Source organism: Bufo bufo, chromosome 4 (genome assembly GCF_905171765.1).
Source record: "Bufo bufo chromosome 4, aBufBuf1.1, whole genome shotgun sequence".
Taxonomy (NCBI): Eukaryota; Metazoa; Chordata; class Amphibia; order Anura; family Bufonidae; genus Bufo; species Bufo bufo.
The window spans coordinates 293,020,971-293,035,326 of record NC_053392.1 but is presented as its reverse complement, the minus strand read 5'-3'; the positions used below and the strand labels follow the sequence as shown (position 1 = coordinate 293,035,326).

General features: G+C 42.8%; 1 protein-coding gene across 1 annotated transcript in view; it reads right to left on the bottom strand.

Annotated features, from left to right (window-relative positions):
• Nucleotides 1–14,356, bottom strand: part of BCKDHB (branched chain keto acid dehydrogenase E1 subunit beta) — a 241,806-nt gene that overhangs the window by 211,207 nt on the left and 16,243 nt on the right. The window contains exon 3 of the mRNA XM_040428690.1: nucleotides 2,288–2,356. Within this exon, the coding sequence (XP_040284624.1) occupies nucleotides 2,288–2,356 (69 nt within the window). The remainder of the gene's footprint in view (nucleotides 1–2,287; nucleotides 2,357–14,356) is intronic.

The window sequence follows — 14,356 nt, the reverse complement described above, 5'->3', positions numbered from 1 at the left end:
CCACGGCCCCACAAAAAAAATAGAACATGTCCTATTCTTGTTCGCAAACACGGTCAAGAAAAGGCATTTCTATTATAGAAAAATGCGGAACGCACGTGGCCGGTGTCCGTGTTTTGCGGATCCGCAATTTGCGGACCGCAAAACACTTGCGGATGTGTGAACGGACCCTTACTGGTTTGTTAATAAAATTATGCAAAATTATTCTAAGGCTACTTTCACATTAGCGTTTTCAATTCCGCTATTGAGATCCGTCTTAGGATCTCAATAGCGGAAGAAAACGCTTCAGTTTTTGTCCCCATTAATTTTCAATGGGGACAAAACTGAACTGAACAAAACGGAATGCTCCAAGATGCATTCCGTTCCGTTTGGTTGCGCTCCCATCGTGGACAGAATAACGCTGCGAGCAGCGTTTTCCTGTCCGCGATGTGGTGTGGAGCAAGACCACTGCTCCACAATAGAAAACTGATCCGTCCCCAATTGACTTTCAATGTACAGTGGGGGAAATAATTATTTGACCCCTCACTGATTTTGTAAGTTTGTCCAATGACAAAGAAATGAAAAGTCTCAGAACAGTATCATTTCAATGGTAGGTTTATTGTAACAGTGGCAGATAGCACATCAAAAGGAAAATCGAAAAAATAACTTTAAATAAAAGATAGCAACTGATTTGCATTTCATTGAGTGAAATAAGTATTTGAACCCTCTAACAAAAAAAGACTTAATACTTGGTGGAAAAACCCTTGTTTGCAAGCACAGAGGTCAAACGTTTCTTGTAATTGATGACCAAGTTTGCGCACATTTTAGGAGGAATGTTGGTCCACTCCTCTTTGCAGATCATCTCTAAATCCCTAAGGTTTCGAGGCTGTCTCTGTGCAACTCTGAGCTTGAGCTCCCTCCATAGGTTTTCGATTGGATTAAGGTCCGGAGACTGACTAGGCCACTCCATGACCTTAATGTGCTTCTTCTTGAGCCACTCCTTTGTTGCCTTTGCTGTATGTTTTGGGTCATTGTCGTGCTGGAACACCCATCCACGACCCATTTTCAGTTTCCTGGCAGAGGGAAGGAGGTTGTCGCTCAGGATTTCACGATACATGGCTCCGTCCATTTTCCCGTTTATGCGAATAAGTTGTCCTGTGCCCTTAGCAGAAAAACACCCCCAAAGCAAAATGTTTCCACCCCCATGCTTGACGGTGGGGACGGTGTTTTGGGGGTCATAGGCAGCATTTTTCTTCCTCCAAACACAGCGAGTTGAGTTAATGCCAAAGAGCTCTATTTTGGTCTCATCAGACCACAGCACCTTCTCCCAGTCACTCTCTGAATCATTCAGGTGTTCATTGGCAAACTTCAGACGGGCCTGCACATGTGCTTTCCTGAGCAGGGGGACCTTGCGAGCCCTGCAGGATTTTAATCCATTGCGGTGTAATGTGTTTCCAATGGTTTTCTTGGTGACTGTGGTCCCTGCTAATTTGAGGTCATTAACTAACTCCTCCCGTGTAGTTCTAGGATGCTTTTTCACCTTTCTCAGAACCATTGACACCCCACGAGGTGAGATCTTGCGTGGAGCCCCAGAGCGAGGTCGATTGATGGTCATTTTGTGCTCCTTCCATTTTCGAACAATCGCACCAACAGTTGTCACCTTCTCTAACAGCTTCTTGCTAATGGTTTTGTAGCCCATTCCAGCCTTGTGCAGGTCTACAATTTTGTCTCTGACATCCTTGGACAGCTCTTTGGTCTTTCCCATGTTGGAGAGTTTGGAGTCTGCTTGATTGATTGATTCTGTGGACAGGTGTCTTTTATACAGGTGACTAGTTAAGACAGGTGTCCTTAATGAGGGTGACTAATTGAGTAGAAGTGTCTAACCACTCTGTGGGAGCCAGAACTCTTAATGGTTGGTAGGGGTTCAAATACTTATTTCACTCAATGAAATGCAAATCAGTTGCTATCTTTTATTTAAAGTTATTTTTTCGATTTTCATTTTGATGTGCTATCTGCCACTGTTACAATAAACCTACCATTGAAATGATACTGTTCTGAGACTTTTCATTTCTTTGTCATTGGACAAACTTACAAAATCAGTGAGGGGTCAAATAATTATTTCCCCCACTGTAGTTCATGACGGATCCGTCATGGCTATAACCGGATCCGTTCATGACAGATGCATGCGGTTGTATTATTGTAACAGAATCTTTTTTGCAGATCCATGACGGATCAGTAAAAAACGCTAATGTGAAAGCAGCCTTAGCCTATTCGTACAAAACCATGTAAAGCCACAAGTAAATTGTCTTACCATATTTATCTCGCAGTCCAACAGTACATCTGAAGACCCCTCCAAAGGCAACATCCTCTCCGAATATCACTGTGAAACAAAAGGGACCGGTTCAATTTTAATTGAAATTTACATAGCAAAAATTAAGGTTAATATGTAAAGTGTATTTCATGGACAGTTTCCCCAAAACGTTTTCAGTAACATAAGGATGACTGTTAGATGGCAATACACTGAGCTCCATTCAGCAATTCCAGGAACGTTGCGAATGATAATCACCAGGCAGAAATTTTTAATAAAACAAAGCTAATCCCCAACAAGAGATCACCTTTACAGTACTGATCAGGAAAATGGTGAACTCAGTTTAGACAGTAGTTAAAGGGGTTTTCCAGGGGTAAAATACTCAGGATAGGTCATGAATATTAGATCGGTAGGGGTCCTACTCCAGGCACCCCAGCTGATCAGTTGTCTAAAGAGGCAGAGGTGCTCCAGAGAGCACCGTGGCCTCTTCCTAAGCCAGTAATGTCACATTTATCAGTCACATGGCCCAGCAAATGGGTCTGGGCTGCAATACTAAGCATAGCCACTAGATATTGATTTTTTAAGAGCCAATACCGATAATCTGTGAACGTTCAGGCCGATAGCCGATAATTTATACCGATATTCTGTACATTTTCAATTTTGAAAAAAACTAAAAATTCCTGCACAAATCTGCTGAAAATGAACATGTTTATTGTTAATGTGTAGTTTTAAAAAAAATAAAAAAATCTTTCCTTTTTAATTTATACTTAATATTTTGGTGTTTGTGTTTTTTTATTTATTTTTACTAACTTTTAGCCCCCTTAGGGGCTAGAACCCTTGTCCTATTCACCCTAATAGAGCTCTATTAGGGTGAATAGGACTTCACACTCTCCCTGCTGCTCTGTTTTTTATGCACACAGCAGCAGGGAGCGGACTTACGGCAGCCAGGGCTTCAGTAGCGTCCTGGCTGCCATGGTAACCGATCGGAGCCCCAGGCTTACACTGCTGGGGCTCCGATCAGAAGCTGCCACTGCCACCAATGAGGAAGAGGGGACCCTGTGGCCACTGCCACCAATAATTAATACTGGGGGGCACTGCACCACCAATGAAGATAACTCGCCCATTAATTCATATACAGGAGGCAGGAGCTGGCTACAGAATCATTTAGCCACACCCGACCTCTATGAGCTGTAGCTGCGATCCGCAGGAGTTAACCCCTCAGGTGTGGCAGGGGTTAACTGCCACGGACGGCAGCTACTTGTCATAGAGGTCGGGTGCGGCTATATGATTCTGCAGCCAGCTCCCGCCTCCTGTTGAATTTGAATGAGTGATTGAGTTAACATCATTGGTGGTGCAGTGACCACAGCCCCGTCTCCTCCTCTTCTCCTCTCTCATTACATTGGTGGCAGCGGCAGCAGTGGCACAGGGGGGGGGGACGGAGACACTGCTTCCTTCTCCCCTGTGCTGCTCAGGGAACACGGATCACGCTGACAGAAGCGCAATCCTTGTTCCCGATTCGTTATCGGCATATTGGCAAAATATACCTGATACTGATACCGATAACTTTGAAAATCCTGAATATCAGCCGATAATATCGGTAAAACCGATAATCGGTCTATCCCTAATAGCCACGATACAATGTAAGGTGCAGTGTGGATGCTGCAGCACTCACCGAAGCACTGCAGCCTGTTCAAACAGATGATCAGTGGTGATGGACCTCAGGTCATTAATACTGTATTACCAGAATTAATATCCAGGAATTAATATTGATGACCTATCATGCATAAATAACATAATAACTCTCTCTGATCAATACCACACAACAATTTTACACAAAACCTCACACAAAAAAATGTTTTTTCTGCCTTGCTACATCCTAAGACCCATAACTTTATTTCTCATTCTACAAGCTCTACGAGGGCTTGATTTTTGTGGGATGACTGGTAGTTTTCATTGGTATCTTTTTTGGGGTGCATAACACTTTTTGATCTCTTTTTAAATCTATTTTTTGGTCGCTCCATTACCATCTATTCTATGGCAGGAACTCTGTTTCAGTCATGGCATCACAGGTATCATTTTCCAGAGCATTTTGAATGATTGCTGTGGGCAACATGGTCAGTGTTCCTCTTGGATAGATAGTTTAGATAACAGAAGTCCTGTATGGTCCGCAGCATAAGACATAAGGCCTCATTCACACGACAGTGTAAATGGTCATGCGACTGTTTTTGGGCCATTTTCAGAACAATGGCAGTCTAGGGTTCTATTAAAAAACACATTTTGTTCATTTTCATGACCCAACAGCCCGTATACAATACAAGATGGTAATTTTTAACACTTTATGAAAAAGCTCCATCCTTTTAAAATGGGGCCACTCCTGAGCACCGTGGGGGGGGTGCCATAGATGCCAGGTTTCTTCTTTTTTAAACACCAGACACCCAGATGCAATGTTTGCGATCGACAATAATGGTCCTAACAGCTCCCCCACATGGCAATCAGGAGAGTTGTTCATTCCTTGTGGTAGCCTTGGTCCCTCTGAAAAATCCAAGGCTACCAAGAAGTAGTTCCTATGAACACCCATTCCAGTGCTTATTTTCTTGCGCCTGAGGTCCCGCACATGCGCTGTTCTGTTTCATTTTCAGCGTCTGCATGGTGGCCCAATCTTCAAGCAGTCAATTTCCATAAGCCACCTGGGATGAATATAGTTTTGTTTGTTTTTTTCAAATTTTTCCAATGGATGAAAGTCAGAAGACACTGTTGGAGACATGGTGACTACAGCTGTGAGGTACTGCAGGCGGTTGGGGAAGAATTATAGTGATGTCAGGTTCCCTATAATTCTTTCCAAAGTTTACATGTTAAGTATTAAAACACAAGAAAAACTATACAGATGTGCCATTGTTGCAATCGTACTGACCCGCAGAATATAACAGGTCAGTTCGACTACAACACCATAAAAATCAAACGCATAACATTACAGCAGAATTGCGGCTACACATGTTCACTGCTCTGGTCGATGCCACTGTCATGTCAACGAAACACAATTTCACCCAATTTAGAATTTTTATAGGCACCCATGGCATTGTATTTAATACAAAATGGTGACATTGGAAAGTATAACTTGTTCAGCAAAAAACAAGCCCCAAACAACTATGTGGAAATGTAATGACCCAGAGTGGCATTACCACTTCTGCACCTCACTATTTCCTATGGTTAATCTAATGTCATTCTGTGTATTTATTTATAGCGAGATCACAACTCAAAATACCTTTGTGCCTTCTCGCTGTAGACGCGGAAAAGGCATTTGATAGGGTAAACTGGCGGTTCCTTGAGGAGACACGGCGACACATAGGTCTAAGAGACAGAATGATATATAGGATATTAGCTCTATATACCTCACCCTCGGCTTGTGTCCGTGTCAACGGCCTTCTGTCTGCCTCTTTTGATATTCAAAACGGTACCCGTCAGGGGTGTCCCCTATCGCCATTTTTATACACATTAGTGATGGAATCCCTAGCGAATGCCCTCCGTGCAAATCCCTCTATCTCAGGTGTTAGACTTGGCAATACGGAACATAAACTATCCTTGTTTGCAGATGACTTGCTTATATATTTGACCTCTCCCAGAATTGGACTCCCCTCGATTCTTCAGGAATTCGACCTTTTTGGTCGCCTTAGCAACTTTAAAGTTAATGTGCAGAGATCCTAAATATCACTATACCCCATCGGGAAACGGTTTACCTTAGAGACTCCTTCTCCTTTAGGTGGGCCTCTCACTACATTAAATATCTGGGGGTTCTTATCAGGCGTACCTGTCACAACTGTTTAAACTTAATTACTTACCCCTGCTTAAATCCATCGAGTCCAGTATCCAGAAATGGGCCACACTTCAGATCTCCTGGTTCGGACGGATCAATGCCGTTAAAATGGATATTCTGCCACGCCTTTTATATTTGTTCCAGACGATCCCGTGCAAAATCCCCTTCACTTATTTTACCAAACTTAAGAGAATGATTTCGGTTTTTGTTTGGAGGGCGCCCAGGGCTAGACTCGGTTATAATTTATTGTCTTGTTCTAAATCTTCAGGAGGTACGGGACTGCCAAATTTCCTCTTATATTATAGAGCAGCAGTTATGAACTGTGTTCTAGACATTCACCACAACCGCTCCTCTAAATTATGGGTCGAAATTGAACATGAATTGGCTGCCCACCTAGCTACTGGTATTTTTTGGCTCTCTTCTACCTCCTTGAATTCACTACCTGACTTGCATTCTCCGATGCTTCTTTACTCTTTAGCTAGACTTTGGAGTAAGTTTGCCGTTAAACTCAACCTTATACACGCCCCTGGTCCTCTCACAGTACCTACGGGGCATCCAGGTCTACCCGTCGGTCTTAACCAACTTCCGGCTCTCGGGTCCCGAGGTAGCCACACAATTAAAATGGACGTATTCACGCAGTCTGGCCTGCTCCCCTTAGAAAACATCTCTCATATTATACCATCGATTCCTGGACGCTGGTTCCTTTATTTTCAGTTACGAAGCTATGTTAACTCCCTGATGCCTGGATTGCAGTCTTGTCCACCCTTAACAGAGTTTGAAAAGCTGTGTACGGCTAGCTCTGCACCCGGACACGCTATATCTCTTCTATATGCCATGTTGAACTCTGGGGAGATTGAGGGCTCTTCCACGGGCTCCCACAGAGCTAAACCTAAATTTATGTCTGATTGGGAATCGGAACTGGGCTCCACCTTCTCGGTAGACCAATGGTCTCGATCTCTTATCTTTATGCATAAATTAACTGTGTCCTGTAATTTACAAGAGCTCAACTATAAAATCCTCACCAGATGGTATAGGACCCCAGTCCGATTACACCAATTCTACCCCTCGGTATCAGATATCTGCTGCAGGTGTCTCGCAGCTACGGGCACAATGACACATATTTGGTGGGATTGCCCAGGAGTGGCTCCTCTGTGGCGAGATGTTTTTGCTCTATACAACCACCTATTCGAAACTGCTATTATACCGAATCCTTCTTTAGCTCTCCTATCCATATTCCCAGGGCGAATCTCTCAGATTAAAAAAGGGGCTTTACGACTATTCATTTTAGCAATGAAACAGATAATTCCCCGCCAATGGCGGTCGACCGAGAGTCTTTTAAGAGTAACCTGGTCTAATGTTATGGATGCCTTAGCTCATATGGAAGAGTTAAGTGCCTCTGGGGAAGACGCTACCTCGGCATTCTGGAGGACCTGGGATCCATGGAACCAATTCCGCACTTCCACCTCTTTTTCAAGGTGGTTGACAACTGGCACCATACTCGTTAGTAATTCTTAAAATGCTAACTATGATATATTAAATCCATTCCTTTATCCTTCCCCCCCCCCCCTACCTCATGTACATGTTGTGTCCTTGTCTGTCTTGTCTTGTCCTTTCCCCCTGTTAATGTGAATGTTTGGCCAATTAATTGGAATTGTACGCCTTACCTATACCAACCTGACTGACTCCGTCATCCTATTCTATGTTATGTCATACATGATTTGGCTTACTATACATTTTGCTACCTCTAAGGCCTATATGTGTCCAATTATTGGTCCTTACTTATACTTATGTACTTGACATGCTTGTTATATCATATACTTGTATGTCTTAATAAAACAAAGATTGAACCGTAAACTAGAGACTGGGGGGGAGAGTAATTACGTTAAAGGATGGGAAGACTTGGAAACTGAAACTTGTATATCTAGCCAACTAAGAGAGGCCATAGGCTTAACTAAATGGGATAAAGTCCTTAAAAATAAAAATACAGCCACAAAATGGGATATTTTTAAAGGCATCCTAAAATCTAATTGTGAGAGATACATACCTTATGGGAATAGAAGGTTAAGGAACAAGAAAAAACTAAGGTGGATAAATAGAACTGTAAAGAAAGCAATAAATGACAAAAAGAAAGCATTTAAATCACTAAAACAGGAGGGTAGCGAGGAAGCATTGAAAAACTATAAGGAAAAAATTGAATATGTAAAAAACTAATAAAAACAGCCAAACTAGAGACCGAGAGATTAATTGCCAAAGAGAGTAAAACTAACCCTAAAATGTTCTTCAATTATATAAATGGTAAAAAGTATAAATCTGAAGGTTCCGGCCCTTTACAGAGTAATGAGGGGGAGTCGCAGAGAGCGATGAGGAGAAAGCAAAGCTGTTAAATCTTTTTTTCTCCCCTGTATTCACTGAAGAAAATAAACTGTCAGATGAAATGCAAAATGTAAAAGTAAATTCCCCATTAAAAGTGCCCTGTCTGACCCAGTAAGAAGTACAGCAGCGTCTTAAAAAGCTTAGGGTACTTTCACACTAGCGTTTTTATTTTCCGGTATTGAGTTCCGTCACAGGGGTTCAATACCGGGGAAAAAATTATGAGTTTTATCCTAATGCATTCCGAATGGAGAGCATTCTGTTCAGTATGCATCAGGATGCATCAGTTCAGTCCCTCTTACGTTTTTTGGCCGGAGAAAATACTGCAGTTTTCTCTCCGGCCAAAAATCCTGAACACTTGCTGGAATGCTGGCATTATTTTCCATTGAAATGCATTAATGATGCTGGCCCCAAGTCTTCCGGAAAAAACGGATCAGGTTTTGCGGTCTGCGCATTCGCAGACCTTTAAAAATGTGAAAAAGATAAATACTGGATCCGTCTTTCCAGCTGACAACCGGAAAGACGGATCCGATATTGCAATGCATTTCTCAGACAGATCCGCATCCATCCAACTGCCGGCCGGAATTCTCTGCCGCAAGTGTGAAAGTACCCTTAAAATAGACAAATCGACAGGACCAGATGTCATACACCCCCGTATCCTAAAAGAATTAAGTAATGTCATAGCAAGACCCTTATTTCTGATATTTACGGATTCTATACTGACAGGGAGTGCTCCACAGGATTGGCGCATGGCAAATGTGGTGCCAATATTCAAAAAGGGTCCAAAAACAGAGCCCGGAAAATATAGGCCGGTAAGTTTAACATGTGTTGTGGGAAAACTGTTTGAAGGTTTTCTGAGAGATGCTATCTTGGAGCACCTCAATGAAAACAAGCAAATAACATCATATCAGCAAGGCTTCATGAGGGATCGATCATGCCAAACTAATTTAATCAGTTTCTATGAGGAGGTAAGTTCTAGACTTGACAGCGGTGAATCAATGGATGTCGTATATCTGGACTTTTCTAAAGCATTTGACACTGTACCACATAAAAGGTTAGTATATTAAAATGAGAATGCTTAGACTGGGAGAAAATGTCTGTATGTGGGTAAGTAACTGACTCAGTAAGCTACTTTCACACTTGTGGCAGAGTGATCCGGCAAACAGAGGGTAGTTATTAACGGTACACACTCAGATTGTGTCACTGTCATTAGTGGAGTACCTCAGGGGTCAGTATTGGGCCCTATTCTCTTCAATATAACATATTTATTAATGATCTTGTAGAAGGCTTGCACAGTAAAATATAAATTTTTGCAGATGACACTAAACTATGTAAAGTACAGTGCTGCCCATAATTATTCATACCCCTGGCAAATTTTGACTTAAAGTTACTTTTATTCAACTAGCAAGTAATTTTTTGACGGGAAATGACATAGGTGTCTCCCAAAAGATAATAAGACCATGTACAAGAGGCATTATTGTGGTAAAAAAACATTTCTCAGCTTTTATTTACATTTGAGCAAAAAATACAAGATGTTCCTCACTTTGGAAAATCTCAGAGGATGTGGTCGGAAGCCAAAAGTGACACCTGTGCTGGCCAGGAGGATAGTTGGAGAGGTGAAAAAGAATCCAAGGATCACCACCAAGGCCACCCTGGTGAATCTGGGCTCTGCTGGTGGCAATGTCTTAAGGCAGACAATCCAACGGACACTGCACAATGCAGACCAAGGAGGACGCCACTTCTCCAGATAAGGCACACAAAACCTTGCATGGCCTTTGCAAAAGCTCATCTGGACAAAGAAGAAGACTTCTGGTCTTCTGTGTTATGTTCAGATGAAACAAAAATTGGATTGTTTGGTCAGAATGATGTTTCCTTCATTTGGCGTAAATAAGGAGAAGCCTTCAACCCAAAGAACACCATCCCCACTGTCAAACATGGTGGTGGGAACCTAATGCTTTGGGGGTGTATTTCAACGGCACCATGAAAAAAGAGCAATACATGAGGATTCTCAATGACATCATCAGGCAGTCAGCAGAGAGCCTTGGCCTTGGGCACCAGTGGACATTTCAGCAGGACAATGACCCAAAACACACAGCAAAAGTGGTGAAGAAATGGTTAGCAGACAACAACATTAACGTTTTAGAGTGGCCCAACCAGAGTCCAGACTTGAATCCAATTGAGAATCTGTGGAGGGAGCTAAAGATCAGGGTGATGGCAAGAAGACCCTCCAACCTGAAAGATCTGGAGCTCATTGCTAAAGATGAATGGGCAAAAATACCTGTGGAGACATGCAAAAAGCTGGTCTGCAATTATAGGAAGCGTTTGATTGCTGTATTAGCCAATAAAGGCTTTTCTATTGATTATTGAGAACGGCATGAATAATTTTGGACTAGACACTTTTTGCTCAAATGTAAATAAAAGCGGAGAATTATTTTTTTTCCACAATAATGCCTCGTGTACATCGTCTTATTATCTTTTGGGAGACACCTATGTCATTTCCCGTCAAAAAATTACTTGCTGGTTGAATAAAAGTAACTTTAAGTCAAAATTTGCCAGGGGTATGAATAATTATGGGCAGCACTGTAATTGACACGGAAGAGGACAGTATACGGCTACAGAGGGATCTGTATAGATTGGAGGCTTGGGCAGAGAAGTGGCAGATGAGGTTTAACACTGACAAATGTAAGGTTATGCACATGGGAAGGAATAATGCAAGTCACCAGTACATACTAATTGGTAAAACACTGGGTGAGGCCTCATGCACACGTTGTTTTGGTCCGCATCCAAGCCGCAGTTTTTGCGGGTTGGATGCAGACCCATTCACTTCAATGGGGCCGCAAAAGATGCGGACAGCACTCCGTGTGCTGTCCGCATCCATTGCTCCGTTCTGTGGTCTGCAAAAACGCAATCCGCAAAACACACAACGGTCGTGTGCATGTAGCCTTACACTGACATGGAAAAAGACCTAGGAATTTTAGTTAACAGCAAACTAAGCTGTAGAAACCAGTGTCAGGCAGCTGCTGCCAAGGCCAATAAGCTAATGGGTTGCATCAAAAGAGGCATAGATGCCCGTGATGAGAACATAGTCCTACCACTTTACAAATCACTAGTCAGACCACACATGGAGGACTGTGTACAGTTCTGGGCTCCTGTGAACAAGGCAGACATAGCAGAGCTAGAGAGGGTCCAGAGGAGGGCAACTCAGGTAATAACTGGAATGGGGCAACTACAGTATCCTGAAACATTATCAAAATTAGGGTTATTCACTTTAGAAAAAAGATGACTGAGGGGAGATCTAATTACTATGTATAAATATATCAGGGGTCAGTACAGAGATCTATCCCATCACCTATTTATCCCCAGGACTGTAACTGTGACAAGGGGACATCCTCTGCGTCTGGAGGAAAGAAGGTTTGTACACAAACATAGAAGAGGATTCTTTACGGTAAGAGCAGTGAGACTATGGAACTCTCTGCCTGAGGAGGTGGTGATGGTGAGTTAAAAAAAACTCCTAAATAATTAGAGCCACACAAATGACAATACAAGAATACATCTTTATTAAATCATCCAAAAAAGACATCATATACAGTGCCTTGCAAAAGTATTCACCCCCCCTTGACTTTTTTCATGTTTTGTTACATTACAGCCTCAAGTTCAATGTTTTATTAATCTGAATTTTATGTGATGGATCAGAACACAATAGTCCAAGGCCGCATGCACACAGCCGTTCCGTGCATTGGGGACCGCAATTGCAACATCCGTGCAGCGGGCCGGAGTGGCATATTTACTATCAGTAGCTAAATACCATGATGTTATCATATGTTAGAACGTGTTAAATGGGAGATATGAAGCTGACATTCCAATAATGGAAGTATCATAAATCCCAAGCGGGAGATACGCAGGGTGTAAGAACACACCATATAGTCACCAATCTACCACTGAAAAACATGCAGCAGGGCAAGCAATAGATCAAAACATAACTATACGAACCAGTGTAAGGAGAGCACCCACATTTAGGCCACCCTGCACCACTCTGGCATTCCTACACCTGGGTACCATCTACTACATCACTAAAAAGGGCCCTGTGCCCTTGTTGCTTCACGGCAATGGGCAGCACGAAAACAAGTACTAGTTTACCCTCTTAAAGGGGGAGGCGGCCGCTGCAGAAACATAGAAAAAGTTTTGGCTCCTGGAAGGCAGAGAGTGATCAAAGAAAAAGCAAAAATGTAAAATCATCCTGTCCTTAAGGGGTTAATGGTAGTTTTTCAGAAAATTATCCTGAAAAATGTACCATTTTGACGAGTGTATTTTCATCACGATCATGTGAATGAGGCCTGGTCAGGGTTTTTCTCCAGTCAAGCCTGAATTATATGTGCAAATGGCCAAAATTAAAACACTTCGAGGAATCCAAACAGGTGAAAATAATTCAACTATGATGTGATAAATCGATTCAACATTCAAAAATACTAAAATCCTGCCTTTATTTGTGCTGAAGGAAGACTAAAGTCTTAGAAGTCAAGAGTAAGCCATATCTACAACGTAACGTTTAAGATGCATCAAACATGGATCATCGTGGAAGCCATATACGCCCAAGTATGATCACTCAGCGGATATAACGTGCGTCAGTGTGCATTATATTCCTAATCAGAAAACGGCTGTCACATCATTATGTGCAGCGCGGCCGAGGCTCCACATGTTCGCTGCTCTGGTGGATACGGCTGTCATGTCGATCACGTCACGGAAACACGCACAAGCCAATTGACATAAAAGAAATCTCAAGCATTTCATTTTCCTACTTTTACTGGAAATTGCACAGACTGTTAACCAAGCAAAAGTGTGACATTTCAGAGACGCGTTTCTTCTGCATCTTAAGAACTTCTGACAGTATGATTTTATACCGCCTCTTATAGCTTACACAACCACAGACATGTCAAAAGAATTAGAGGAATAACAAGCGCTGTCACCCTGAATCAGCTAACTGGTAAACGTGGGGAAAACTGGTATCGTGGGTTTAAGATTTACTGGGTACAATAAGAAATCAAGTAGACGTCCCGCTTCTACCGCAAGGTTTCCTGCTTTACCTTCTTTTAGTCATCCGTCCTTGCATCAATACATTTAGGGTCCATTCACACATCCGCAAATGGGTCCGCATCCGTTACGCAATTTTGCGGAACGGGTGCGGACCCATTCATTCTCTATGGGGCCGGAAGAGATGTGGACAGAACACAGTGTGCTGTCCGCATCCGCATTTCCGTGCCACATCCCCGAACTTCCGGCCCGCGGCTCCACAAAAAATAGAACATGTCCTATTCTTGTCCGCAATTCTTGTCCGGACAAGAATAGGCATTTCTATGGGGGTGCCGGCCGGGTGTATTGCAGATCTGCAATACACTACGGACGTGTGAATGGACCCTAAGGCCCCTTTCACACGAGCGAGTATTCCGCGCGGATGCGATGCGGGAGGTGAACGCATTGCACCCGCACTGAATACCGACCCATTCATTTCTATGGGGCTGTTCACATGAGCGGTGATTTTCACGCATCACTTGTGCGTTGCGTGAAAATTGCAGCATGCTCCTCTTTGTGCGTTTTTCACGTAACGCAGGCCCCATAGAAATGAATGGGGTTGCGTGAAAATCGCAAGCATCCGCAAGCAAGTGCGGATGCGGTGCGATTTTCACGCACGGTTGCTAGGAGACGATCGTGATGGGGACCCGATTATCATTATTTTCCCTTATAACATGGTTATAAGGGAAAATAATAGCATTCTGAATACAGAATGCATAGTAAAACATCGCTGGAGGGGTTAAAAAAATAATAATAATAATAATTTTTAACTCACCTTAGTCCACTTGTTCACGTAGCCCGGCATCTCCTTCTGTCTTCACCTG